The 27,593-nt window shown below is 34.8% G+C and overlaps 1 protein-coding gene across 2 annotated transcripts in view; it reads left to right on the top strand.

Moving 5' to 3' along the window:
- spega (striated muscle enriched protein kinase a) overlaps positions 1 to 27,593 on the top strand; it is a 142,113-nt gene continuing 114,520 nt past the window's right edge. The window contains exon 1 of one of the 2 annotated variants that reach the window (XM_088607387.1): positions 1 to 1,535. In XM_088607387.1, the coding sequence (XP_088463513.1) occupies positions 1,100 to 1,535 (436 nt within the window). In that variant the 5' untranslated portion in view covers positions 1 to 1,099. Of the gene's footprint in view, positions 1,536 to 11,317; positions 11,583 to 27,593 lie in introns of those variants that run through there. The other variant, XM_088607390.1, reaches the window with a different exon arrangement.

The following is a 27,593-nucleotide window of genomic DNA, read 5'->3' as shown; positions in this document are numbered from 1 at the left end:
CCAAAGAATGTGACTGATCAGTGAGCAGCTGTCACTTCAAGGCTTAGGGGACTCAACAATCACCTCCCCAGGGACTCAACTAGATAGGGAGAGAGAGTGTGACTGCAAGAGCTATACTCAAAGAAAGTGTGGACACCGTAGGCACAATAGAACTAGATGCCTACAGAGACAGAAACATGTATGAAAGGCAAATTAATTTGGTAATACTGGAAGCATAAGAAGTTGCAACCAAGAAGCTATAAGACTCCCCAGGTCCCTTAAGACCTTGAAGATCCACACAGAAGGGTGTAAAGCAGACCTCAGCAGTTCCAAAAGGCAATACAAGGAAGTTGCTAATGCAATATGATCCAGTGGGACTTGCACTAAAAATACCATCAACTTTGCTTCACTAGGAGAAACTGGACGGGCTGTATCTTTTTTAATTGGCTAAAGATTAAACCTTTTGTTTTTCTTTCTAATCACTTTATCTGAACTGTTCTAGGAGGTGAAGAGTATTCCAAAGCTTTTTGGCTGTAGTAACGTTAAGGTAATACATTTATTTATTACTCATATGTTAGCAGTTCTAAGGCTTGATCTAATAAGGCATTATTTTGGAGACATAAACGTAATGCAGAGGTTCAAGTTTGCAATTCTGGAAGCATGACTGTTAGGCTAGGATTTAATATGAAGAAAACAACCAGAATTTTTGAAGGAGTTAATTTTTTAAAGTTATGTTGAAGAGATACATCTGTAAGTTATTTGTAAATCTTCATAAATTGTAGAAAAAATGTTTAAAACTATGAATTTTTAAAAGCTACTTTGCATCTAAATTGTAGTTTACTCACACAAAAAGTTTTGGAATACTTGAATTCAAATATAAAATTATTCTCAAAGCCACCATTAATTAGAGGATTTGCCTGCTGATGAACTCTTTTGCTTGCCAAGACAATCCAGGCTAAGAAATAATTGTAAACTAAAAAGAATGGCAAAAGTTCAAGGGCCAAAATAATAAGAGTTTAAAAGATTTTGGAAAAAAGTTGTAAAAGGAATAGTGAGAAAATAAAAGTAAAATAATTGATTTTGGGGCACTTACAAGAGCTTAAAGAAGAAGATTCCAACAATGAGAAAGGCTGAAGTCCAGATGACCCTGAAGAAGCCTGGGGAGGAGGGAGCCCGGGGGCGGATAGGAGTGGCGCCCCCTAGTCCTGGCATCCCATCGAAACGTGCCAAAGTGGTTCCGGATCAGGTGGTACCAGAGCTAGGAGGCTCAGATGAGTATTCTTACCGAACACCACCGGTTTTCCTCCGCAAGATGAAAAATGCAGCTGTGGGAACGGGGTGCGACATCCGTCTGAAAGTAACAGTGGCAGGTGATCCGCAACCTAACTTGCACTGGTACCGCAATGACATGCTGCTTCCTATGGATAACCAGGAATATGGAGGGCTGTGGATCAGGGACTGCAAGCTCAGTGATGCTGGGCTCTACACCTGTATAGCGACCAACCCGCTGGGAGAGGCAAGAACCAGCGCTGTCCTTGCTGTCATGGACCTGGAAGGTAATTCAAAAAGACAACATTTATCTCTAATCAGTATTGGTTATTAACTATTTTTCTCTTAGAGTGCCCACTGTTTTTTAATATGTTTTTTAACAGTTTTTAAAAAATGTTTTTTTTTTTTTTCATTTTCAGAGGTTATTAAAAATAAGGCCTACAGTGTGTAAGGGGCAGACAAAAACTTGTTTGGAATGGTTCACTGCACTATGGCTCTAGCTTTTACCTTCAGAAGACTATGTTTTGTTTCTGCATTGAGTTTACAGAGTCTTAATTCTGTTTGAAAGATAAGGCAAACTTAACAAAGCTATAATTTAATTCACAGTAAAGATTTTATTTCTGTGTAGTACTGTACTTTAAAATTAAGTATCAGCATCTACTACTAAATACGAATTAGTTTCATTCTGTATTATGCATTAATAATGGATGGATAAAGTACTGTAAAGCAATATTGATTTAAATAACTGGTAACCACCGCTGGTTGTGTCTCTTAAAATGGTGGGTCATTGGGAGGCACAGTAAGATGGAGTAGCTGTATCATCTTCTGCCACTTTGTTAAACGTGTCTTTATGACAGTTAACCACAGTGCTAAATGGGTAGGACAGTATGGAATGATGGTGTCAACTGTAATCCTGAATCAAGATGTCTATTTCCACCTAAAATCCAACTGTTGAATGCAAATTCAGTTCAGTTAGAGTTCATATGGATAAAGCACGTGGATACCCGAGTAGGGCCCAGATAACTTTGAGGTTTTTATGGAACCAAGTGTTACAAATTGATGGTTTCTGATGTTTGCTATATACATCTTCGGGAATTCAGAAAGAGTTACACCTAAGTAAGAAGTATATACAGTATCTGCACATGGATTGAATCATGTTATCAACAAAAACTCCCAAGAAATTACAGAATCCCTTGATTCATAAGTACATAAATGAAGGCCTACTAACCTTAATGTATGGATTAAGTTTATCTGGTGTTGTTTCGTTAGGTATCATTACTTTGCTGTGCTTTGAAGAAGGAAATTGTACGGTGGTAAATGGTAAATCAAAAATTCTTTATAGTTGATAATGAGCAAAGTAAACAGACTAACATCTTACATTTTAAAATACATTTTCCCTAACTCTGCCCAAGTCTAATTTTAACTTCCTTCTTTTTGTTATCTTTCTGATATCAACTCTGAAATTTAAGTAAAAGTGTAATAATTATCTTATTACCAATTCTTCTGTTCTTTGTTGAGTCTTCTTTTCCCACAGAAATTAGTTTAGTGACTGGAAAAGATTTTGGCACTTTGTTTTATCTTTTAACACTACAGTGTATATGCCATATAATTTGTCTCATCACACATTCAAATATCCCCTAATCATCTTTGCATTCTGGAAACTTCCTAGACAGCAATTTTCAGATTATGATGCAATTCTGTTATGAAATGAAAAATGTCAAGATCCGACCATATTATAAATTTACATCAATATGACTAGTTCCAATGTTTTTTCTTTATATTTATTTTGACCTATTTATGTTTTTGTGTTGAATAAAGACATTGAAGTAAAACCCAGTAAATGTTAAGAGAAGGCAGATTTCTTTGTTAGGATTTAGGTTTGTAATACCATTTGTATTTTGTTAGTAGAGTGTAAGAAGTACATTTACACTTGAAAATGATTTAATGTTTAATGTAATAAAATAAGAAGGATCCCTTAAAGATTACTAATGCCATTCATAGATTTCCGTTTTACAATTTTTCACTTAATAGTTGGTATGATGTTTTTAAAAAGTAATTAAAAAGAAAGGACTCCATAACCATCTTCACAGTAACATACATATCCAAATAACGCATCTAAAACTAAAGGACAGCCTTTTGCAAATATTGTTCCTCTCATTTTTTTTATTATAACTATTATATGTTGGCATTTAAGTTCTCATTTTGAATGTCAGTTTTCGATCTGTATTATGCTACCATGTGATCAGCTTTTGAAATGAAATAGAAATGTTATAAATGTATTTGCTTCTAATAGAGATTATATTTCCAATTATTTATTTTAATTAAAAAAAAATATATACAAGGATATTAAAATATACTGAAAGCAACTTTATCTTCTCCTTTTATTCCCAACAGCATTAAGGCCCAGTTCTTACTCCCCCACATCTACTGTACATTGATCTTTCCTTTACTACATATATTGTTATGAATTCCACTGCATTTATATATATTTTTAATTTCACACTTTGATATAAATTTAGAACTTTTACCCTTTTACCCTAATATCCCAATTTGGAACAGAAAGGGGAGATCTGACTGACAACTGACAAAAAAGACTCGATTCAACTCTAACCGTTTTTAGAAACAATAAGCAGAGCAGAACCATATTAATAACAACATTGCATTTTTATTTAGAAACATTTTGAAACAACTCAGTGCAATTTATTAATAATCTCAATGCCATACTGCATGCACAATACCCTTACTGTTGAATTAAATGTACCCTGTGGCTGATTAAATTTGATCCTTCTAATATGTTTGCAATATGTAGGTAACAGTTGTTTATGAAATTAGACAGACATGTCCAACTCTGTGGAAGGGAAAGGATATAGTTCCAGATGTGGAGGATGAATAGAGACATTTATCTATATTTTACAATAATTCTTGTTATATTAAAATACTATTTTTAGGAAATAAGCATAAGCACAGAGGGGTTTTCAATAAAAAATGAAATCAGTATAATTAAATTACAGAAAATCCTTCTAGTTATCATACTGACTACCATTAACAAACACTCTAAAACTAATGTTTTAAGATGAAAAAAGCTCTTTACATAGTCTCTGTTGTCTTATAGCTTATACAGTAGTTTTAAAATGTGTGAGATAACAGTTGTATTTAATGAAATGTTCGACAGAAAAATGCATTTTTTAGGTTTTACATTAGTGTTTTAGGTATGTTACCACAGTTCTTAAACTTTTTGCAATACTTTAAGCACTTAAAATGCTCACCAATGTGCACTCCCCATCCCCCTACTATACTGTAGCTTTTATTTTGCCCTCTTACGGCCTTTCCCTTCAGTTTCTCCTCTTGTGAAAGGTAATTCCCCATGTTTCAATTCCCTGCATTGACTACACAGGGAGCAGCTGTTCTGTCACTCACGGTGATTGCCTTTACCCTCTCAGTCTCTCTCTGCTAACGCTGATTGCCTTCTCTCTCTGGTTATTTATACACAGGAATGTGCCAGGCCTCAGATTTTTGTCATGTTAATATGCCACAGGCGCTCCTGTTACCGTGAAAGACATCACTGCTAAATATAGGTTTACTTTTGTAGAGAGACAAGGACTGTGCTAGTAAAGACCTGGACAAGGGTGGAACCACTTCTTTTTATTTTGGTGGCTTTTCATCCTCACCTCCTTTTGATATTTTGACTGCGTTTAGGGGAATTCAAAATAAATTTACACTTGTACTAATTATTTGCTTTCACATAACCCTTTTCATCCCAAAGCACTGGAGGGAACCCATGTCATCCACTACTGAAGTACAGTACAGCACCCATCTGGGTGATATGCTGTAGCTTTTACAGTATATGCCAGTAACCCCAGTATGCTGCAGATAAAGTAGGGAGAATTTGCTTGAATTGAGGAATAACTCAATTATTCAGGCTCTAAAGGCTCAGAAAGAATTAAGCCATTTGAATTTATTTAAATATTTAAAGGGGGAAATGCACATAGAGTTGTGGGTTTTTGGAGAAAAATATACACATACGCTGTTGAAGTCGACTCTGCAGTCCTTTCAGAGATGGTAGGATGAGATTCTTGGATAAATAAATTACAACCAAAAATGTGTCAGATAGCTTCATCTCACTTGAAACTTAATTGTTATTTTACCTTGCTCATTGTTTACTGAAAATGAGCTATACTACACACAGACTTGAATGATGATAGCTTCAGATATCTCAGAGGGCATGCTTGCATATCATCACTCTAAAATGTATAGAACTATGACAATGAGACTGAATTATGATTAACTGTGACAGATTCTATTCATGTCTATTCATGCCAGTTTTAAGATCAATTAATGTCCAGGCACACCTCAATATTTGCATAAGTAAATGTACCTGAATACATTTAAAGAATGATTTCTTTGCATTTCCAAATGTATTTCGGAATATGTTATTCTTTCATTTTGTAATTTTGAAAAACAGAATAAGAATATATTACATTTAAATAGCATTTGAAATCTTTACATTTCTTTTCATTACACTGCACACAGTGTATTTCTTTAAGCCTGCAGATTATGCTGAGCAGGTTTATTGTCACCTCGGTTTTCTTTTTCAGTTGCATACTGCTCTGTACTGCTTTATTTTCAAGCAAATGCAAAGGCAAATCCTCTGAGACCAGTAAAACTGTTTTATTGGTACACAACCAAAAACATCCTCCTCAGAACAATAGCTTAACTGCTTCTTTCTGTAACACAGCCTGATCAACCACATTTTTATAAGGCACATTTCTTTTTCTCTCAAGTAAAATGTGTTTCATTCTAACTAGACAAGGATTTGTATTTTTATTTAAAAATAAACAAGGCACCTGGAATTCTGAAAGGATTTGCTGTGAACTTTTTACTTATGTGGAAAGTCCACACAGTAGTAAAACCTTTGAGGTTTACTTAACAATTTAATATAATGGCATATATATTGATTATGTACAATATCTTATGTTAATGGGTGCATTATGTTAAAAAAGAACATTGATTATTTAGCTCCCTTGCCTCCTGACATATCAGAATTGCAATAGTGGGCAATCCTTTTCTAAATTATAAACCGACAGACATAAAACTGCAGTGGTGCCTATCACTTGTAATTTCAATATATGGGTCTCCAACAATGTTGTTCGATAGCAAAACCTCACTCCAGTATTGTCAAAACAATATTTTGAGAATGTTCCTATAGTGAGATGTTCCTGTCTGACTAGTTTGGTATTGATTAGGTTTAGACATCATGGTTACATAAAATTCTGAATTGAGTACCCTGGAGTATTCTATCAGCATTAAGCATTTTAGAGCTTTGATGATAGAAGTAGTTGCTTGTCATGTGTACAGCTCTACCTAGAAAAATGCTTCTTTTTGGAGAGATGCCCAAACTGAGTTTCCACTGCCTTCACATTTAAAGGAGGAATTTAAGAAATGTATTCCTGCTTGCATAAAAACTTTTTCTAGTCAAGCTTTTTCTGAAATAATTTCTTATGAACACCTGGATGCTGTGCAGAGTCTCATATGCAGGTTACCATTAGCTTCTTATACAGTATAGTCATACATGAAGTCTTAGAATGTTGGTTTAGTACAGTGTAAACCTTTACATTCAATAAGTGTTACAGATTTCTACTGTCTTCTGTTTTTAAAGTATCTCATTACATATCATAGCTTATATACTTTGTAGGGGTTTTGTGCATTTACTGGGACAATTATTAATTGTAGCAGTAAGTCACAAAATGATTCTTTGATGGCTATAAGAAAACCGACCTTGCGGGATAACTCAGCAACGCACACACACGGATACTAATACACGACAATACATCTATTAATACTTAAAATGTGCATATAAACATAACAGATCTTAAGAATGAGGTTTAGCAGAATACAAAAGGTATATATTCAATCAGGAAGAGTTACAAACCAAGAGTGATATACATTCAGTATACCGTTCATTTATACCATTTCGTAAATTAACTTTGATTACAACTTCTACACTAGATACTCAAAGGCAAGTACATCACTCATAGGAATTAAATTGATATCAACTCCAGTTGAGGTAACAGTTGAATTCTCGAGCTGTAATGCAGAAGGTTGACTACTCATCCAACCTGTGTGGATTCAGATCTCCTGCGGACACAAAGGTACAGCAGCAGGCTGTTGCTGCGTCCAATTGGTGTCCTCTGGCCCGGTGCCAGGCAGTCCTGGTTCGGCGTGAGGTGGGGTAGAAGGAGGGAGAGATTCCTGCTGCGGCGGCTAGTGAGTCCTGGCTGAACTAGCGAGAATTTGTGCACATGGAAAGTGACTGCGGGTTCAAGCAAGTCACACTCTTTAGACGGGAAGAAGACCGGTTCGTTCCCAATTTAGCGCTAGTCCTGAATCCTGAGATTCGGCTGTTGACAGTTCCGACCGTAGTTCACTTGTTGATCATGCTGGGGTACCGGTGGTTCACGAGGCGTGCTGCTGGGCTTACCTTGGGCGGATCCTTTGGTTACGTGAGGGCGACCTCCGGTCTTGACTCTTAGAACAAACTAAAGTCCTGGCACTCGGACACACTGGCCGTTAAGTGATTGTCCGAGATGAGTCTGAGAATGTCCTGGAGGAGCCCCCCCTCTGGGCCTTGTGCTGCCTGTTTTATCTGGAGGAACTACAGTCGTTCATTGGTTGAATGTTCCACGGGCATTAGAGACCCACGTGGGGTTACCCTGCCCAACCAGTTCCTGATTGGCTGATTGAGGTGGAGAATGAGTAACCATGCTCTCTGACATTAGGGTTGTAAACAACCTGGGATGCGACTCTCCCAAGGAATCTCCCAGACAGTAAGGCGCCAGAGATGACCATTTATTAGGGTGGCTGGAGAATCTCAGCCTTGGGAGCTAGAAAAACACCTTAAATGTGAACCAAATGGAATGGCCTCTCTGTATCCAGCACCACTGAGATGAGGGAGAGAGGGACTGGCAAAGGAGCAGCAAACCTAATTCCTATATTTTTAATAAGCCTTGCCACTACAACTTTCTAAGGATTTCATGGAAATAAATAATATTTCACTTTTCTCTTTAGAGACTATAAGAATCTAGATTTTTTTTTATTCTTCCTTAGAGTCCAATATTATTGATTCTGGTACCACTAGAACTGTGTAACATGTTTCTGTAAATAAATGTAGTGTAGTGAGTGCTGTAGTGTATATCCTCTTTCATACAGTACGTGTTGCTATCATTTTGCCTAATCTTTTGTAGCATATCAAATACACACTCAATTCAACTGAGGTGAGACGGTCATAAAAATGTGCTGAAACACAAAAAGAAAAGTCTGCACTCAACATCTAAACATTTTCTTCTAACAAATGATGAAAATGAGAAAGTGAATGTTTATTCCCAGACTTCACCATTCATACTTGTGTTCACATTAAAGGCAAGATGTTTTTGAGCGCAGACTTTCATTTTTTCTAAATTATTATTTTAAAAATATTTAAATTACTTGATTTAAAATATCATAATAACATTATGTGTTTTTGAATTATAGGACTTTTCTGGTATTGTTTCTGGGATTGTTTAATTTTGTCTGTAAGGATGCAGTGAAGAAAACTGCACCAATATCATGAATACTATCTACCTGTTAGTAAATGTAAGACTTGGATTTCATGCACATGAACAGTTAGCTTTCATGCACATGATTTCATATTCTTATGTACTCTGTTTCCAGTTACAGTGCTCAGGTTCAGCTGTACTTTTACAAAAGTCCTTGAAATTCTATGAAAAGAAAGCTCTATGGCAACAAGTTTTTACTTACTGTAGGTCAGAAATCCTTATTCTAGGGAGATAAAATTACATAATTGGTCAGTCAGAGTTAATAATGGAGCAAGAATTTGTCACAAAAATTAATCTGATATTCAGACACACTACAACCATAGTGTTATTTATTATTAATGTTACATCTGAATATTTTAAAAGGATATCAGTCATTTTAAAATGTTTCAAGAAAAACATCAATATAATTTATTGTATTGCTTATGCTAGGTCATCATTTAAAGCTTGATTTAAGAATTTGTGTTTTTGAACTCTTATAATATATTTGTAAACAATTGATAGCATTGGTAATAATTTAACATTTAAAAAAGAGGCAGTTGCAAATATGTGATGGAATTCCATTTATTAAATGAGTTGGGGCAACAGCAGTGAGGTGTGGACTTCACTAATGCTTGAATTTTCTAGACCAAATAATGCTCACAGTAGAGCTCATAAGGCAGGGTGGGAAATTTGAACAGTCCTATTGAAGGTATGTTCAATTAACTTACTGTATAATGGCATTTTAGTGATCTAGTCAATTAATATTTATTCTCAGAGTTCATGCTCATGTCCACACAAAGTAATTTGAAATTACTATTATATACATATACTCTATATGGACTAGGAGTTTACAAGTGGCATTGTCATACATTTTTAGTTTCTTTTTATCAGAATCTCTTATTGTTTTTGTATTGTTTATATGATTTAGTTTTATGATGTTGCTGCATATTGAGACTCTGCAAAGCATCCAGGTGTTCATAAGAAATAAAAAATAATAATATTTAAGCTAAGGGAAAGAAAAGGAAGAGGTTGAATCCATGATGTAATGTAGTACAGAAGAAAAATACAATGTTCAGCTGCTGAGCTTTCTTTAGGTATATGCCTTCTCCAGACATTTAAATTAATTGTTACAGCAATCCCTAGTCCTTTGAAAGATAATATAACCAACTCATATACCACATTACCCCTTTCTCCGGTCCACCAGGGGGTTACAAATTACAAAGATTTAATTTAAATAATAGAATATACACTGGTATCATGATTGTAGATCAAAGGATTGATGTGGTAGCTCCTACTGTGTGGATTTTATATTATTTAATAAACTTTATTTTTCTGGAAAACCTCAGAATGAATTCTCCATGCAGCTTCTAGAATTACACAAAGAATTAGCCTAGTACGGGGCTTTTTATATATATTTTTTTCATTTCCGGCTTTGATAAGTTACTAATACTTTGTAAAAAGAGGTTATCAAAATAATAATAAGGCACTGTCAGATTCTATTGGGCAACCTGTTATGAGCAGGTTTAATTTAGAAATGATAATCATTCAGTTGCTGAAACATGAATGTTTTGTCAAGACACAGTAGGAGGTGCTGAAACAGACACTCTGGTTCGGCTTTGTAACCACCTCTAGGGTTTAATTAAATGTGATAAAACAATAATAATGTGCCATTTTACAAATTAGAGAGACTTATCTTTGCAAAAAAATATTATTTGAATTATTTTCTAAAATTATCCCAGAATCATAAGGTTATAAAGAGGTCACAAATAAGAGGGAATCTTGTTCATTTGGTTGCTAGCTGCTTATTGATTCAAGGTTGTCATCTAGCTGCTTCTTAAGGATCTGTGGGAATTAATTTCAACAACATGGCTAGACAGCTGGTTACATACCTTCACATTACTTAAGGAGTCCTGAAGGAGTCCTGCAAGGTGACTTTACTAATACCTTTATGTACAATACCTACTGTAATACATAATACTATTAAGGGTTTTATAAACGTATATGGATTGAAAATATTTTTAACCATGTTTCAACCAATTTCACCTTGATGTCTCCGTATGGTCTTTCATAGTCAGTTCATTCACAGGTCACCGAAAATCAGTTCCAATAACATATTAGTTGAGTGCTTCAGCTGTTTAGAAAAAGATTTCAATAGCACATTCACAGCAAATACTGTATTTTAGTCTTGTGTTATTGGCTTTCTGCAAATGTTGTACTGTGTATTACACTTCTACTTGCTTAAAATATAATAGATTATAATAGATATTCACCATCATACAATAATATATAGTACTACCTTTATGAATCTTCCAGAATATTTTTGCAAAATGCTGATTCATAGGCTCTGTTTTATCCTTTTTTGCTATCCATACAAATAAAGGTAGCGGCAGTCTTGCATGTAATCTGGCATTATTATTTAAAGGCAGGACAACTGAGTGGTAGTGAAGAGGGTGTATAATGTGCCACCAGAAATAGACCATTTGACACATCGGCTATCAGCCGAGAAACAAGGATAAAGGGGCCTTAGGGGCACAGATACTATGGCACTGGAATGAGTAAAGAAACCCAAATACTAAGGAGTCAAAAATAGTACTTGATATTGATTTGTTTTCTAAATTCATCAGCATCTTCTTATTTCATGAGGAAAATCACCCAAACAAAACTTTTATCTAAGGAACCATTACTTGATTCAAAAGATGATGTTTTTATAAGAATGATTTATAGTAGAAACAACAGAAAGAACTGCAACAAAATAAATCAAAGGTAAGTTGAAATGTGTATTTTCATGCTGTGTTATTGTTTTATTCTAACTTGATCATTTTGAAGGCCAAAGGGAGAACATTGTGATGACGTATATATATAATGACTCTGCTGCTCCAGCTTCACAACAGAATTTGTGATCCTTGCAGTAAGGTTAAAGAATGTGGTCATTAATCATGAGTACCTGGCTTGCTTTATAACTGAGAAATGATTTGACCTGTAAAGTACAGAGAACAGGTGAAAACAGTATGCTTGTGTCCCTTTGATATGGCTAAATAATATTTCTCAGAGACAGTTCATTTGAAACTAACAAATGAGGAATTTGTTGGTATCGAAGCAAGAGTTTATTACATTAATCTCTTTGAAAGACAAATTTTAAAACCAGAAATAATTTATGCAAAAATGTCTCTACTTTCTGCTGTGAAATTAAATATCAATATTTTCTATATTAATCACTTTAGCTATGAAATATTGTGTCGTACATAAAACTGAAGACAACATTTCAGTGCACTGATAAAAAATAAAGTCTATTTCTGGAGACTTCATTTTTAATAACAGGACAGGAGCAATCGTTTTTAAAGATGTTGTTTCCAAATACATTATCAAAATACTACTGGAATGAAATGAGTTTTATTTCTGTACGTCTCCCAAGAGGTTTAAGTATTCCCTTTTACATATTTGAAATAGTGATTGCCATATTTGTGCCACAGATATTAAGGAAATTAAGCAGTTTGAAAAAATGTGTCAGATTCAGCATCATTATTGAGTATGTTATTTAATCAGAAACAAACGGGAGATTTTACATAGGATTAATCTCTTCTTGTCTTCTAACTTTCAAGTCGAGAGGAACCATGTACTTTGTTATTACAGTGACATATTTGTGAAACATGCTGAAAACTAAAATAACTAATAAACTAACAATTATGCAGAATTCAATATTCTAATACTGAGTTAAGTCCAAATAATTAGAATAGATCGGTTACTTTAGTGTTCTTATGATGAGAAAATTGTTATGTGAACAGTCTTAATAGTCTAAATTTTTCATTGCTGAAGTCACAGCAATAATAAAGAAAGAAATAAGTATTATTATCCTCGATTCTGAGGACATGAAACGTGAACATTTTCCTTTTTTGTTTTCTGAAATTATAGGTTACTTCGAATTTAGCTCTGTATAAGGTCTATATATAAGTTGCAGACAATGTATTAATTAACAACACATTAATTATTATATTTAACATTTATTAAATAATCTACATGTTGCTCAAGTGAAGACTGGTAATGCATGTATGTAATGAAATGTAATGTATTTCAATAATGCAATATTTCAGACTGTATTATTTTCTTTCTGGTGGGCCCATGTCTGGCATCTATTGAACAGGTGTCTACATCACTGATACCGTCAGTGTAACTAATCCTAATTGGAAAAGCTACATCTGTGACTAAATAAAAGTTGTATTCTGGAGTAATTTTATTCATAGGACATGCAAGATAACAAGACTTCTCTGGTTCCAATTTTCCTTCAGCCCTGATAAAGTTAGAAATCTGACCTTTATAATTGTTAAAACAAAACATAAAGTGCACCAGAAAGCCGCTTTAATAAATGTCATTTTTTAGCAAAACATCATTTTTATGGTAGTCTTGTAGACAATAAAGTAGGAACATGTGAGTTTTCTTTTTTAAAACAGATTTCCACAATACAGTTGATGATTTCAGTTATGCTACACAAGTTATGTGAGCTGTTTTAATTAAATGTGCAACAAAACCATAGAATCCTCCTGTAAATGTCTAACATTCAATTTAATTCCAATACGTTACAAGTGGGCTATATGCAACTGCAGCAATGTTTTACAATATTCTACAAATACAATGACTGCATTTTTCAGATTGTGTTGGCCAAGTAGACTTTGACTGAACAGAAAATACTGTAGTCCTACAGGGCAGCCTCAAAATGGCTCCATTGTAAGCTTTATGTATTTTTGTTCAGTACCATTGTTGGAATCTCTCTAATAGAAATAGTTTTATTGAAATGCTTTCCTGTTGCAGATTCTGTTCATTGCAGGGCACACGACAGAAAAAAATAAATGAGCCTTAATGTGTCACTTTAGTTGCATCCGAGGTAATTATTTGGTTTACAGTTTTAATGACTATTTTTTTTCTTTCTTTTAAATGAACAACGAAGGGGTTGATCCTCCTACCCTGTCCCCAAACTGTTACTTTTAACCACAGGAGTTGTTTAGGTATTTTGTTCAGGAGTGGTTTTTGCAAATACAGATTTGTGGGAAACAGTGATGAACAAGAATTATTTTACAGTAAATTGGGTATATTACACATAATACCCTTAGTAAAATGAAGGCATTTTGTTAATAAAGAAAATGTATAGCTGTACATTAACATAACAATAACATTAACCTTCCATTCGAATCATTTAGCCGAGAAGCAATTGCTTAGAGAAGCAATTTGAGTCGCCCCCTGCTCCCACACAGTCATCACACTGAAAATGAAGTAAAACTACTGAAGCTATTTCAGAAATGCTGCAATTTCGCAGGTGATTTTTAAACTTGAAATCACGATGATAACACTCAATTTTTCAAGTGCTGAGTTGACCCTGTTTCTTGATTAGTCTGCAAAGCTTGGGGTACTTTTTAAGGAGTTTTATGGACGTTTGCAGACAGGAATTCTGCTAATGTGGAACCAGAACATCTTGAATTCAGAAATGCAGGCACTGACATTGTCAGTGCATCTACTACAGAGACAGTAGCTGTGATTTTTCATTTTGAGCTATGGTCAGAGCAACAACACAATATTTAGAGGTCACCTTATTTAATCATATTAGGTGATCTGATGTTGGACCGATTTTAAAAGTCTCTTTGGCAAAGAATTAGTAGACGTCAACAACGACGACAACAACAACAACAATAATAATAATAATAATAATAATAATAATAATAATAATAATAATAATTGCGTCTTGTTGTCCTTTGGGGACTCGACCTTTCTTCTTTCTGCATTAATTGTGCAATCAACCTTGTTCAATTAAATCACTTATGCTGCATAGCTGTTCAGTGTAAGTAGGCTCTAAGCCTTTACTACGCTAAAGACAACAATCTTTCACGAGTACAAACATTTTTATCTAGAACTTTTTCCTTGAGCCCTCTGAATCCTAGGATTAAAGCTATGTGAGATTTAAAGAATGTGAAAAATGGATGAACAAACGAAAAATTAAATGTATTTCGTAAATGCAAGAGGTAAAACTTTCAAACTTGAAAGTTACCGAAAAGCTAGCTCTTTAGAGGTTAATTGTCCAGATTAAGATTAAATTTTAGCTCCTGGCAAATTGTGTTTTGCAAGCATTCTGATTTTACATGGTGAAATTAATAAAGACAAACATGTTGGCTACAACCCTTTTGAAACTCACTTTCAAGAGCTGTTCAGTAAGATTAATATGGCTGTTAACCTTAAAGAGCCTAGTTTGGGGAGAGCTGGCAACATAAAATGATTTCTGCTGCTGTGGTTAATCATGCCCAGGGCTAGTCTCTTCTTATTATTTCAAAGTTGTTTAATTACTTATTATAATTTTAAATCAGTAGAGAGTCTATAAAACAGTTTAATTTAATTATAATCATAATTGCTTAAAGTGGTATAGCTCTTTTTACCCCAAAGGGTCCCAAAGCACTTTAATTATAAGAGGGGGCCCAACATCTACTATAGTGCTGCACCCTTTGCCTGGTGAACTCCAGCTACCGTGCTACACAGCAAATTATCTGAATTAAGGGGATAATGTATGGATGCCATATTGTGCAAAGCCAGCATACTGGGGTTAAAACCCTTAGTCTTATGAACTATGCCTATAGGATCTTTAATGACTAAGTAGTTAGAACATCATTTTAAATCTGAAGGATGGATGCTTAAACTGTGTTTAAGAATCAAGTTGGTGTTCACTTCTCATGTTGCTCTTGGTTGGGAAGAGTGTTTGGCATTATTTTTGTTATTGTCACACACTATAATGTGTATTTTGGTTCCAGTTTATATCCTGCTTTTATATAATCCTACCTTTGAACCTTAAGACTCTTTGCCTTAGCATTTAAATGTCGTGTTTCTTTTTGTAATTCTAACTAACATAGAAGAGAGATTATCTTCATGAAGTGTCTTTGGACACTTATCCTTCCCAGCACAGGCTTAAAGGCCAATGTCACTCCTGGGTCACAGCAAATGAACTGCTGGGGATTTCCCCAGTGAACGAGGTGTGCAGTTGTTGCCGTTCCTCAGTGTGGGTAAACAGCTAGGCAGCCCATTGCATGCTCCTGACTCGCCTCTGACGCAGATTGTCTGCTAGGTCATGCGCCCTGGATAATTCCTAATTTTAGTTTGCATGGTGTAACACTGGCACAAGCTAAGACACACTGGCCACTGCTTCAACCTTTTGGTAAACTGTAAAATGTATGCTTCTTACGATTCACTCTAATAGCTAGTACAATGATGAGCTTTAATAAAAAATGCAACTACTGACAATATGCATAAGCTACAACAATTACACATTTATCACAGACTGATGTTTAATAATGAAAATTTGACTGAAGTTAATTGGTTTTGAAAAACATGAATATACATACTTAAGTAAAGTAACAGGAAATGGTTAATTCCACAGTGAGAAGTTGAAAGAAAACAATGTTCTTTGTGTATAAAGGAGAGAGATGAAAGGTGTTTAAAACAAAGATAATGTAAGAAAAGACACAACAGGTGAGATGATGCCCAGACAAAGGAAAATCTGGGGGATAAGTATAAATAAACTGAAATCTGAATGAAGTAGGTCTAAAATAAATCATCGAAACCTGTTGGAAGGTATGATCTTCGTTTAAGGATGATCTTGGCTTTTGGTGCATTTCTGGATTAAGAGTCCTGGAAACCGTGTAAAAGGATGCAGAGTTAGTGTAATCATGGCCTGAAGTGAACTTGGCTTGGAGAAATCTTTGATGCATGCTGCTCAAATGTGTTCCCTGAACGGTTATCCTGAAATGGATAACTAGCTTTCTTCCTGCGTAACCTATGTATTTTACATTAAATACATGGAATCAATTTAAAAGGTCCTTTAGTCGTGTACTTTTATTGCCCATGGGAATGTGGTCTGTATGACTTCTTTAATGCAGTACTGTACCAAAGTCTACAATGTGTGCCAAATGTTGAGATTTATCTTTGTTGTGTCAGTGGGAGCACAGGTGACAATGAACAGTTTCTACCTTAGAATTAAACCCAAATGTTCCTTTGTGTTATTCAAATAAATATAATTCTATTACTTCCACCGTTCCATATTTGTAACTTTAGCTGCCTCACTGGCTGCCTTAAATACGTTTCATTTTACACCCTTGGAGGCAAATGTTCAAGAAACATTTGTGTTTTATTTTAAGAATGGGCTATTTTGCTGGATGAGTAGCAAAAGGGAGGCATTTCAGTGTTATAAAGCATAAGAGGCTAGGATAGAATTATTTTCATTCTGTTTTTGACCGAAAAAGCATGTGCTTGTTAATTTGTAAATACATTGTCTCTAATGGAGATCCATGCCTGTTATATTCTTTATTATTGTCTTTAAGCATGTACTTGATGTTCCACTATCTACTGTATCTTAGCTGTTGTATTTATTAACCACCTTCCCATAGATTGTGATGTTACATTGTATAGAAAGCTGTCCTTACCTTGGAATCATAATTATGCTGTTTAGTAAATAAGATATTAGATTAATAGATGGATTGTGTGTATTTTTGTTTAAGTATAATATTGAATTCACAATAAAAAATAGAGATGTTAGAAATATATATTATGAGCAGGTTGAGAACCAGGAATTAAGCAATTCAATTTTTAATCCTACTGTATACCCGACTGGGAATAGACTAATGCGTTCAAATGAATTTGTAATGAAAAGAGCCTGTGCTAGTTGTAACAATTTCAAATTAATTTTCTTGCAATTGCTGGGCTTGTTAGTGTTAGGTCTCAAAATCATTTCAGCAAAGCAGTATGGTGTCCCAGCCTCAAAGTTCCATTTACTACTTTTCTTCAGAGAACTTGCATTTTTTTGCATAGCTTATTAGATTCCCCACATTTGTATCAAAGCCTTTTTGGTTATTCTGCCTTACGTGTATTACATAAGATTACTTACCGATTTAACATTAAAGATAAATGCTTAAAAATCAAATCAATTAACATTAATTTTACTTATTAGTTTTTTATTAGTTGTAATACGCATTATAGTAGTAGGATCAAGATATATCTAGGAATGTGTTCCATGTTTACCTAAGACGAAATACAGAATTATTTTTTTAATATTTCATGGGTATATTCACATTTAGATTAAAATTAATATTATGCCCTCTAATTGTATTGTTCAACATTTTTATTATCAGATTATCAAAAAATGAAATTAATCACATACATTTATGGTTTAATTTTAATTAGTTGTATTTATTATTAAATTAAATTAATTAAGATTTTTAACAATAAAACTTTAACATACAATATTTAATATTTTAATAAAAATGATTAACATATTTTGAGACACTTCCATGTAAACAAAAATATTTCTCTTTTTGATTTATCTATAGAAAGGTGTGTCTAAGTCCAAAGTAACTACTGCCAAGGAACAGGTTATATCTGAATAATTGACATGTCATTGCTTCTTGACCTTTGAAACAATTGTATTTATAAGGGGAAAATTCTTAGATGCTGTTTCTTTATTCACTAGGTCCACTACCTATATCCTGGATAATTAGAGAAAAGGCTGTACTGTACGTTTCTAGAAATAAAAGTTTAGTTTAGTTTAGTTTAGTTTAGTTTAGTTGCTTAGTTTCATAGATTTTGGCAGCAAATGTTTATGTGCAAACAATGATTTCTGTTATATAGTATATTGGTAAATGAGTCAATTGAGAATTATGTTTTAAGAGAGTAAATTGTTCAAATATTAAAAATTACAAAATAGTTCAGAGTTTTGAGGAAATACAGAAGAGGCAAATACAAACTAAGGGCATAGTATTAATACAGATGATCCAGATAAACTTATATAGAATTGAAATGAAGTCTCATTTGTAATGAATGATTCACTGCATGCACTTTAAACTTTTGTTTGTTATTTCATGTGACTCTTGCCAACATCCACATTTTTTTGATTGAGTGTCATCAGATCTCTGATTCCGCCATCTGTTCTACACCAGCTTTTATTCTGATGCATACTGTTTGGTTCCAGATTTTTAAGTTGTTTTGTTTTTATTTTTAAAATTATTTCACATTAATCTGTGTGCATTCCAATGCAAGAGAAAACCTTTGACCAATCAGAAGTCCGGAAACGGGTAGAACTAATTTATTGGACAGGGCTAATAAAGTAGATGACTCAGGTAACAAAGATTTCACTGATAACTCCGTGCATTAGCTATAACTGTTAGAGGGAGAGACACAAATGACTTTCAGGCCATGGCCTGAGGGACCATTCAAATTAAAATGGGAAAATTCTCTTAAGATTTACTGTGACTATATCCCGCTATGAGAAAGCTGACATCTGAGCCACAAACTGTAGCCCTGTGCCTGCATGCCATCAGATTACACATACTGTATTGTATGTGTTTGGGAGGTCTGTCACCTTGGCTTGCAGAACCCTTCCTGGCTTCAATGATCTACCATTGGTCCCCCATCAGAGAAGCTTACTCAGCCCCAAAAACTGAGTTCATCACAGAGGTGTTAGTCAGCAAAAGATATTCAGTTCCTCTCCTCCTGTAGAACATCTCTACAGACCTCTATTCCACTGGAGGAGCCAAAACGGATTCCTGAGAAACTCCACTTCTCTTCCTGGCTAAATATAAACACTTCTACTCTAGCATTTAGAAAAATAGTGCAGTATGCAAAATTCATTCCATGCATCAGAGATGCATTTACAGATGCGGATTGTTAAAAAATATTCCCTCTGTACCAGTGTCTTGATTAAATTATAGGGGTCAAATAATCACCTGGGAATCAGTCTCAGAAGACTTCTTTGTAAATGACAAATTCTTTGTGACTGGTAGATGTCACACAGCTCTAAAAGGAAAATAGCTGTGCCAGGAGCGCAGGGGGTAGGATTTCCAGCCATAATGCTTCAGGAGGCTAAGAGTGGAAGAGAGGGAGGGAGTAAAGGCAAAAGGAAGATGATGGAGAGAAGAAGAGGCACAAAATGGAAAAGAGAGAGAGCTGAGGGACGCAGCTGGAGTTGTCAGTTAGATCTACATTTCCCATTATGTCAGCGTGGGGCTGTTTTATTTTTAATGTTGGTAAAAGAATTCCTATGAGGAGAGCTTCTATGTTGCAAAGCTTGGGGCTCTGTCTTTCCAGTCTGCATGGATAAAAACACCATTGCTTTCTACTCATTAATATACCTATAGATGATCCACATAACAATTATGTGTTTTTTTATCCGGATTATATATACTGTATATATCTTATTTTTTTATCTCTCTAATGACTTAGATTTTCACTACAGCATATTAGAATGAATTTAGATGGACATTTGACAGTCTTCTCATTGACTTATAGAAATCTGCATAATATAAAAATAAGAAGAGAAATTTAAATATTTTTGCCTTTACTGTATACTTGCAGGTGTCAGAGCATTGTTTCTGTGCCTTGCTCCCCAAAATATTATTTTCTTTGTGTAAATACAGTATATTTATTCCCCAACAAGATATCATTTTTTACATGATTTTCATCAGTAATTTAAGACAAGATCATGTGAAGAAAAAATCACATGCAATTCTGTATTGTTAAATGCAGAGTAATCTAACATTCTAATATTGAGTTTAGTTCCCAATACTAACCATTGGGAAGTCTGTGTTTGAAAGAGAAACATGATCTAATGAAGAAGAGCCAGGAGGAAAGGCAACCATTCTCAATGAAAAGACAGTCTTCAGGATTATGTCATTCTCACACTGAGTTTCATTTCCAGTAAAGAATAGCTATTTCCAATATACAGCTGCTTGGTTTGTAAAAGCTCCTTTGAGTTTATCACATTAGTTCAAAGTCCTAGTTTATGTAAGGCATAACCTTGAACACTAGCAAACCAGTGTTTAATCTCTAAAGTTTCATACAGTGATCATTATTTTAAGCTAACATGGAGCACATACTGTAATTTGACTGTTTGCTCATGATTTATTCAGTGTTCTTCTCAAAGACCTTTAAAATCCCTCTCTAGCAACAAAGGCATATTTTATTGTATAATTTATTTTTAATCTATGTTCTGTCTTGCTAATTTTCTATAGATAATTGAAACCTGTACTGTTTTTGTATTCAGTGCAACCTAAAATGTATTGGAGCCTTTTCATTCAAACTGCACAAATGCATAAGACAAAGCTTGAGATTTCATTTTATGTAGTTAAGAACAAAATTCATCAAGACTGATAAACAGATATCTTTTGTAATTGTTTTTCCAGGAGATAGCACCTCTCTAGTTCTTCCATTATTTCTGAAACACCTGAAAAAAGATACATTCTTCACAACTTTCCCCTTTCCCTTTGATCTGACAGAAAACAAATTACTTATGATTCTGTTTCCTGTAGTACTGTTTATTGAATTACTATCTGCAGGGCTTTGGGGTTAATGGATAATTGCAGTGACTGTATAGTAATGCCATCACAGCATCAAATCCCTGACAGCGGCACAGTTCCTGTAAAGGCTAGTATGATAGCTCATTCCTGTGTAAGCATGGACATGGTGATGTAACTCTTGTACACAGTGCCTGCCAGCAAGTGCCAGCATCCCTGATTTACTTCTCCAGTGCCTGCTAAATGGAGCTGTTTTGTGTTATTACACCATGCTTGTAGCAGTCTACAGATTGTTCCACTTTTCATTAGTAGGCTCCTCTGGGAGAACACCTGTAGTCTGCAGGTCCCATGGTAACTAACTGGAACTGAATATACTTTCATTGACAAAGTGAATGATTCTATAGCCCTAAACAGAATTTGTAATTCTAGAGTGCAGCATTGGTTTTTGTTGTTAGTGTGATTGTTTCAAAGCTTCAAGTCACTGCTAAAGGCTAGAGTCCACTTAATAACCAGGACTATTAATTTCACGGTTTCCTGTTAAGACTACATTTATTAGTATTTTCCAAATTAAGAAAACTATTTAAAGCTTACAACGGAAGTGCCTGTAGGACCATCTAAAGGAACAGTCACAGATTTATAAAGAAGCATATATTCCTTGATTCTCTGTCTCATTTTCATCCTGCGCCACAAAGAAGAATGACTCATCTACAAAATAATAACTGTAGACTTATTTTCAGGATATTTATGTGCATGTATTATCTCATCAGTGATATGCTGGAATAGAATAACTACTTTGTTCCACCTAACTCCTACCTCCAATAATTATCAATTGGGGTATGGGGCATCAACAAGCAGAGCTAAAAAATCAATGCAGTGCAAAATTTAAAATTATTTGCTTTAGTTTAAATTAAAATACTGAAGTATATTTAAAATTATGGACCGTATATACTGGGTGGCATGGTTGTCCAATGGTTAGCTCTGGAGAACTGGGATCAATTCCTGGTGTGGTTTCTTAGTATGTTTTCCCTTTGTTCATGTGAGTTTCCTCCCATAGTCCAAAGAAATACTGGTAGGGTTAATTGGTATTTGGGAAAAACTGGCCCTGGTGTGAGTGTCTGTCCCCTGTGATGGATTGGCATCCCTTCCAAGGTACTGTATATCCTGCCTTGCACCCGTGGTTTGCCAAGATAAGTTCTGTGACCCTATAAATAAGGCAGTTAAAAATGGTTTCAATATAATGGTTTAATAATAGTTTCTAATATAATAGTTATTTTGTTAATTTATGTTTCACATATGATACAAAAAATGTTTAATTCAACTACTGTATGTGAATATATGTATACAGTATAAAACAAATTATGAAATTAGAGATTATTTTATATAGTACTTTTAATAATGAGCGCTCTCAAAGCTCTTTACAGTCACGTTATATGGGGTCTTGTAGGTATAGGTTTTGGCTCTTGATGTGAAAGTTATCTTAGTTTAAGGATATTTTAGATCAACCTTCCTCTTTGAACACATTACAAGATGAAAGCTTTTTCCTTCCTTTTCAATTAATATTTTTCAGCACTCTTTGAAAAAGCATTCTCTGACGGTCTGAGTCATATAACACAACATAGCACTTCTAGAGGTAATTTTTTTCTGTTTTTCACAGGCCTCCTTTATCCAGTAAAATAGAGACATACTGTAACTGCATCTGAAAGTACCATGTTGATTGAAAGTGAATGAAAATGCAGAGACCCTCATCTTGTAATTAACAAGTCTCCAGTAGATTCCTCCCCATTTTAGTGAAGCTGGACAAGCTAAACCATGTTAGCTTACAGTATATGAGCTACAATATACTTCACTGTAAGAGCCACCTTTATTAATAATAATAATTAATAATTGCTTACACTTACATAAGGCTTTTTTGGACACTCGACTTAAAGCGCTTTACAGGTAATGGGGACTCCCCTCCACCACTACCAATGTCCAGCATCCACCTGGATGATGCGATGGCAGCCATAGTGCACCAGAACACTCACCACAGTGTGGGGAGGAGAGCTATCAGTGGGGAGGAGAGCAAAGTAATGAAGCCAGTTCATAGATGGGGATTATTAGGAGGACATGATTGGTAAGGGCCAATGGGAAATCTGGCCAGGATGCCGGCCCAAATTATTACACGCCTATTCTTTTAGAGAAATGCCCTGGGATTTTTTAATGACCACAGAGGGTCAGGACCTCAGTTTTACATCTCATCCAAAGGAATAGCACCTTTTTTACAGTATAGTGTCCCGTCACTATACTGGGGCATTAGGACCCACACAGACTGCTTCCAGTCTATTACCTGCTGATTGGCTGCTTGTGTGGATAAAAGAGGAAGGTACATAAATCAGTTACATATCCAAGAACACGTACAGTACGTGCATTCTAACACAAATATATTCCCATGCAATGTTTTGTCTTACCAGCAAAATCCTGAACAGGAGTTTGCAAGTCTTGTGTTGTAAGATTTATAGATCTCTGCATCTTTTAAATAGTAACTAGCATTATTGTGATTCGTTGGACATTAACAAGTGGGAGCTGTCAAGCCCCACATTCTCCCTCGCAAACGCTGTTACATTGCCAAACCCACTGTTTCACAATCTCATTCCCACATGCACCAGATTCCACAAATTCTCACTCCAGACCAATTATCCAACCATATCCCTTTTCCTTCAGTATTTAAAGTTCCCTCACACACCAACCCATGTTCACTAGCATCCCAAAGTATTCTCTTGTATGTGTTTCTAACCTTTTTTGACTGATCTCCTGGTTCCTAATCTTTGCTACTGCCTTTTTGACCATGCTCTTTGGATTTTGTTTTTTGGATTATCTTTCTTGGATTTCCTTGGTTACGAGACTCATTGCTTCTCCAATCGACCAAGCTCCTGGATTATGTGTTTTGGATTGTCCCTGTGGTACTTTACATTCTGCAGGATTTGTGGTCCTCCTATTCTACCGATTGGTTCCCTGATAGGAGCAACATTGTGATTAGGTGTGTTTCTATGTCTTGTGTTAGTTTGTTGAGATAGTAGGAGTTGCTGGAGTAGCTTCAGGAAAAAGGAGAGTGGGTTAATGGTTAGTGGACGTGCATAGGAGCAAAGGTGGATAAGAATTGCTACTGTTTGGTTTTGACATGCTACCTAATCATAATGCATAAATAGTTTTTCACCATGTCTTTAATCACATCTAGTGACTTTTTTTTTATCACAGTGATCAATTACAAACATCGATCAATCACACTAACACATTGCTGAGAACATTCTGTGTTGAAGAAAGATTCAATTTCTTGACCATTGGATACCCTTCTATGGAAAATGGAGCCTGTCTGTAGTATACAGGACATATATGATAGCTTCCATCTGAATGAGATTGGCTCCAGTCAGTTTAGAGTAAGAAGTTTAAAAACAAAAGCTAAATAAGAATGGAAATAGGGCAGAATCTGTAAGGGTGATACAGTCAAAAGAAGACAAAAATATTTTTTAAGGGCCAGAAATTAAATGTTTATGCCTTAATGCTAATAGAAATATCAGACTAATAAAATTTTTAAAAAATGGCAGTAATTGCTTTACTGTGGAAATATGAAGCTAGAATCACTGAAACATCGTTCAGTGAGTTGTGGTGCTGATTTAACATGTGGATACACAGCATTCTGAAGATTATGAAAGAAAGGAAAGGGAGGAGTAGCTCTAGACATCAAAAAGAGCATTCAGATTCGAGATCTTGTCCTAGATAAATCAAGTGTCTCAGAGTCGATCTGTGCAAACTCAAAAGTATTCAAAGAGCATAGTGCTAGGAGCAGGCTATACCCTATACAATACAAATGTGAGTTATAATGCATTCTTATGTTATGAAATTAGGGATGTGAACATAAAGGAAAAAGTAGTTTTCATTGGCGATTTTAACTTTTCTCCCATAGATTATGGAAAAAAGCAATAGGAATAGCAGTTGAAATTGAAATGGTAGACATTAGTAATGACTGCATTCTTAGTCACTGTGTCAGAACACCTTCTATAGGGAATGTTTGAATTGATCTAGTCTTTTCAAACAATCAAGACAGAGTGAGGAAAACAGAGATGAGGGAACCATTTGGGAACTGCCTTAATGAAAGAGGAATACGAAACAATGAAAGAATAACACAGAATCATATAGGAGCCTTTTAAATCTGTGTGATTAGACACAGGCAATGAAAGGAGTTCCAAGGTAGGTTTATATGCCATCGATCAGTGTCTGGCTGTAAGAAAAAGACTTGTAACTACTGTCTTCTGCTTTTCTCATGTTCTTAAGAAGGAATCGGACCTGTAAAGTCTGAATATGTTGAAAAAAGGAGTATGATACTGTTTTTGAATCACTGTGCCTCTTCTCCCCTGGTGGACCACTCAGCTAAATGGCTGCGTAATGGAGGTCGGACAATAATAACACCATCTGTCTCGCACTCTGCAGCTTTGACAGCTTGTTCACCTGGGAGAAGTAGTGCTTTGTCTCTGTCATTTTATTCCTAAGGATGTAATACATATAGAACATGTGTACAACCAAATGGGGTTGCAGGTTTCAGCTGGTGACTGCATTTCAATGAAAGGAGATGTGCAGGACTGATTGAACCACAACACAGAGACACACCACCTTTAGTCTTCAATCCATTCTAATCCAGTCCAAGGTAGGGAATTGCCTTGTATCCACATTATGTTGAGTGAAAGCTGCAAACAACCCTATTCATCAAACACTTTTATTCCCAACCAAAAGGGATTTGTTTCATTGACATTTTTTGTCAAACTAATGTGCTGACACATTTGTGATTCATCTTCACAACACACTTATTTTAGAAGTTTTTAACTTATTGAAAATGAAAATAAAATTAAACATGCATTCTGTAGTATGAATTCTATATATCAGCAAAACCAAGTGTTACGATTCAATCCTTTACTCTATTGCAGCTCTATATATTATGACCTCTGTTGCCTTTTTATGAAATAGCCCATATCTTATTTCCTTTGAAAGAAAAGAATACATGTTTTATAGTGCTATAGGATCAGATCATATTGATAGTCAAATTAAACAGTTTAAAACAATGGAAACTGTAATAATTGTCTGTTTTGAGTAAGATGCCACATACTGTTGTGAAATAAATTACAGAAAAGTGTTCAGCCTTTTCAGGAAATAAAATGACAGTAACAATAACAACTGTAACTTGCATCTTATTGATTTGGCATTAGCAGTACCAAATTTACTATATGCACAGTGTTGCAAATATTTAAACAAACATCCAACTTCCATTACATAAAAAGTCAGTTGGCAAGCAGTTGGGTGGGTCTTTCTAAACAAAACATTTGTCAAATGCTTTCTTTCTGTAAAAATGATATGATTTGCTGTGTTTTGTAGAGTTTTCATCTTTACTTGGACTACATTGTGTCAGCAATATGGTATTTCATTTTTGTGTACACAAACATATGTAAAACATACAAATATGTTAAGTAAAATCAAAGTTCCTAGTATTCCTAACAATGATAAATCAGTAGATCTAAAAATGCACTTACCACCACTGTTACACCTACTCATAAGTCATTGATTTATACACATAAAACGTAAAATTCAAACTACATCAGCAAATAAATTCTCTTCATCCAAGAAAACAGAAGCACACAGAGGACCAAGGTTAAAAAATGCTCAAATATGACACAGAAATACTGAAATTGTATGAAGCCTACTGTATGTGTCAATAATCTAAATCAGAATATTTTTCTGTAACTTCATTTCTAATTAAGAAACGCATACATACGGATATTAAATTAACAAATTGGTTAACATGTAAGTATTTATCCTACACGAGTTTTAAATTTTCAAAAGAAAGGATTTCAAGTAGATGATTTGCATTGACATACTGTACCATATTTATACCAATAATAACACTGGCCTAGTGACCTAAATTTCAAAAGTCTACATCTCTGAGTAACAACATAAAAAAACATACAACAAATGACTCACTGAGGGTGCAGCTGAAAAACCAAAGAGCCAAACCAAAGAACTCACATCATTTAGTGTAAATTACCAGTAGATTACACTATCTGACAGAGGACAAGTGACAGGAAGCTGTGAATGGGAATGAGGAAAATAAACAACAACCAAAGCTCTTGCTGCTGAAATTTTTTATCGTTCTTCTACGTAAACAGTGATGCAGATAAGTAGTACTGATGTCTGAACTTATACTGTAGTTATAAAAGCATTTGCCTGATGTGTGGGGATTTTAAGAAGTCAGATGTGCTTAATGATGCATGAAGGCAAAAATGTGAGAAGAGCAGTAATTAGATTAAATTAGTTTTAGATGGGCAGGTGAGCAAAAAATAAATGAGGGTTGTTAAATTGTCCTGCCTTTGCTTAGTTTTGATTCAGTGAGCAGTCAGTGATCCCTACAAGTTTATATGCAGTAAATATAGTTTTATCTCAAAGA

Source organism: Lepisosteus platostomus, chromosome 14 (assembly GCF_059453375.1).
Source record: "Lepisosteus platostomus isolate fLepPlt1 chromosome 14, fLepPlt1.hap1, whole genome shotgun sequence".
Lineage (NCBI taxonomy): Eukaryota > Metazoa > Chordata > Actinopteri > Semionotiformes > Lepisosteidae > Lepisosteus > Lepisosteus platostomus.
This window is presented reverse-complemented; position numbering and strand designations above follow the sequence as displayed.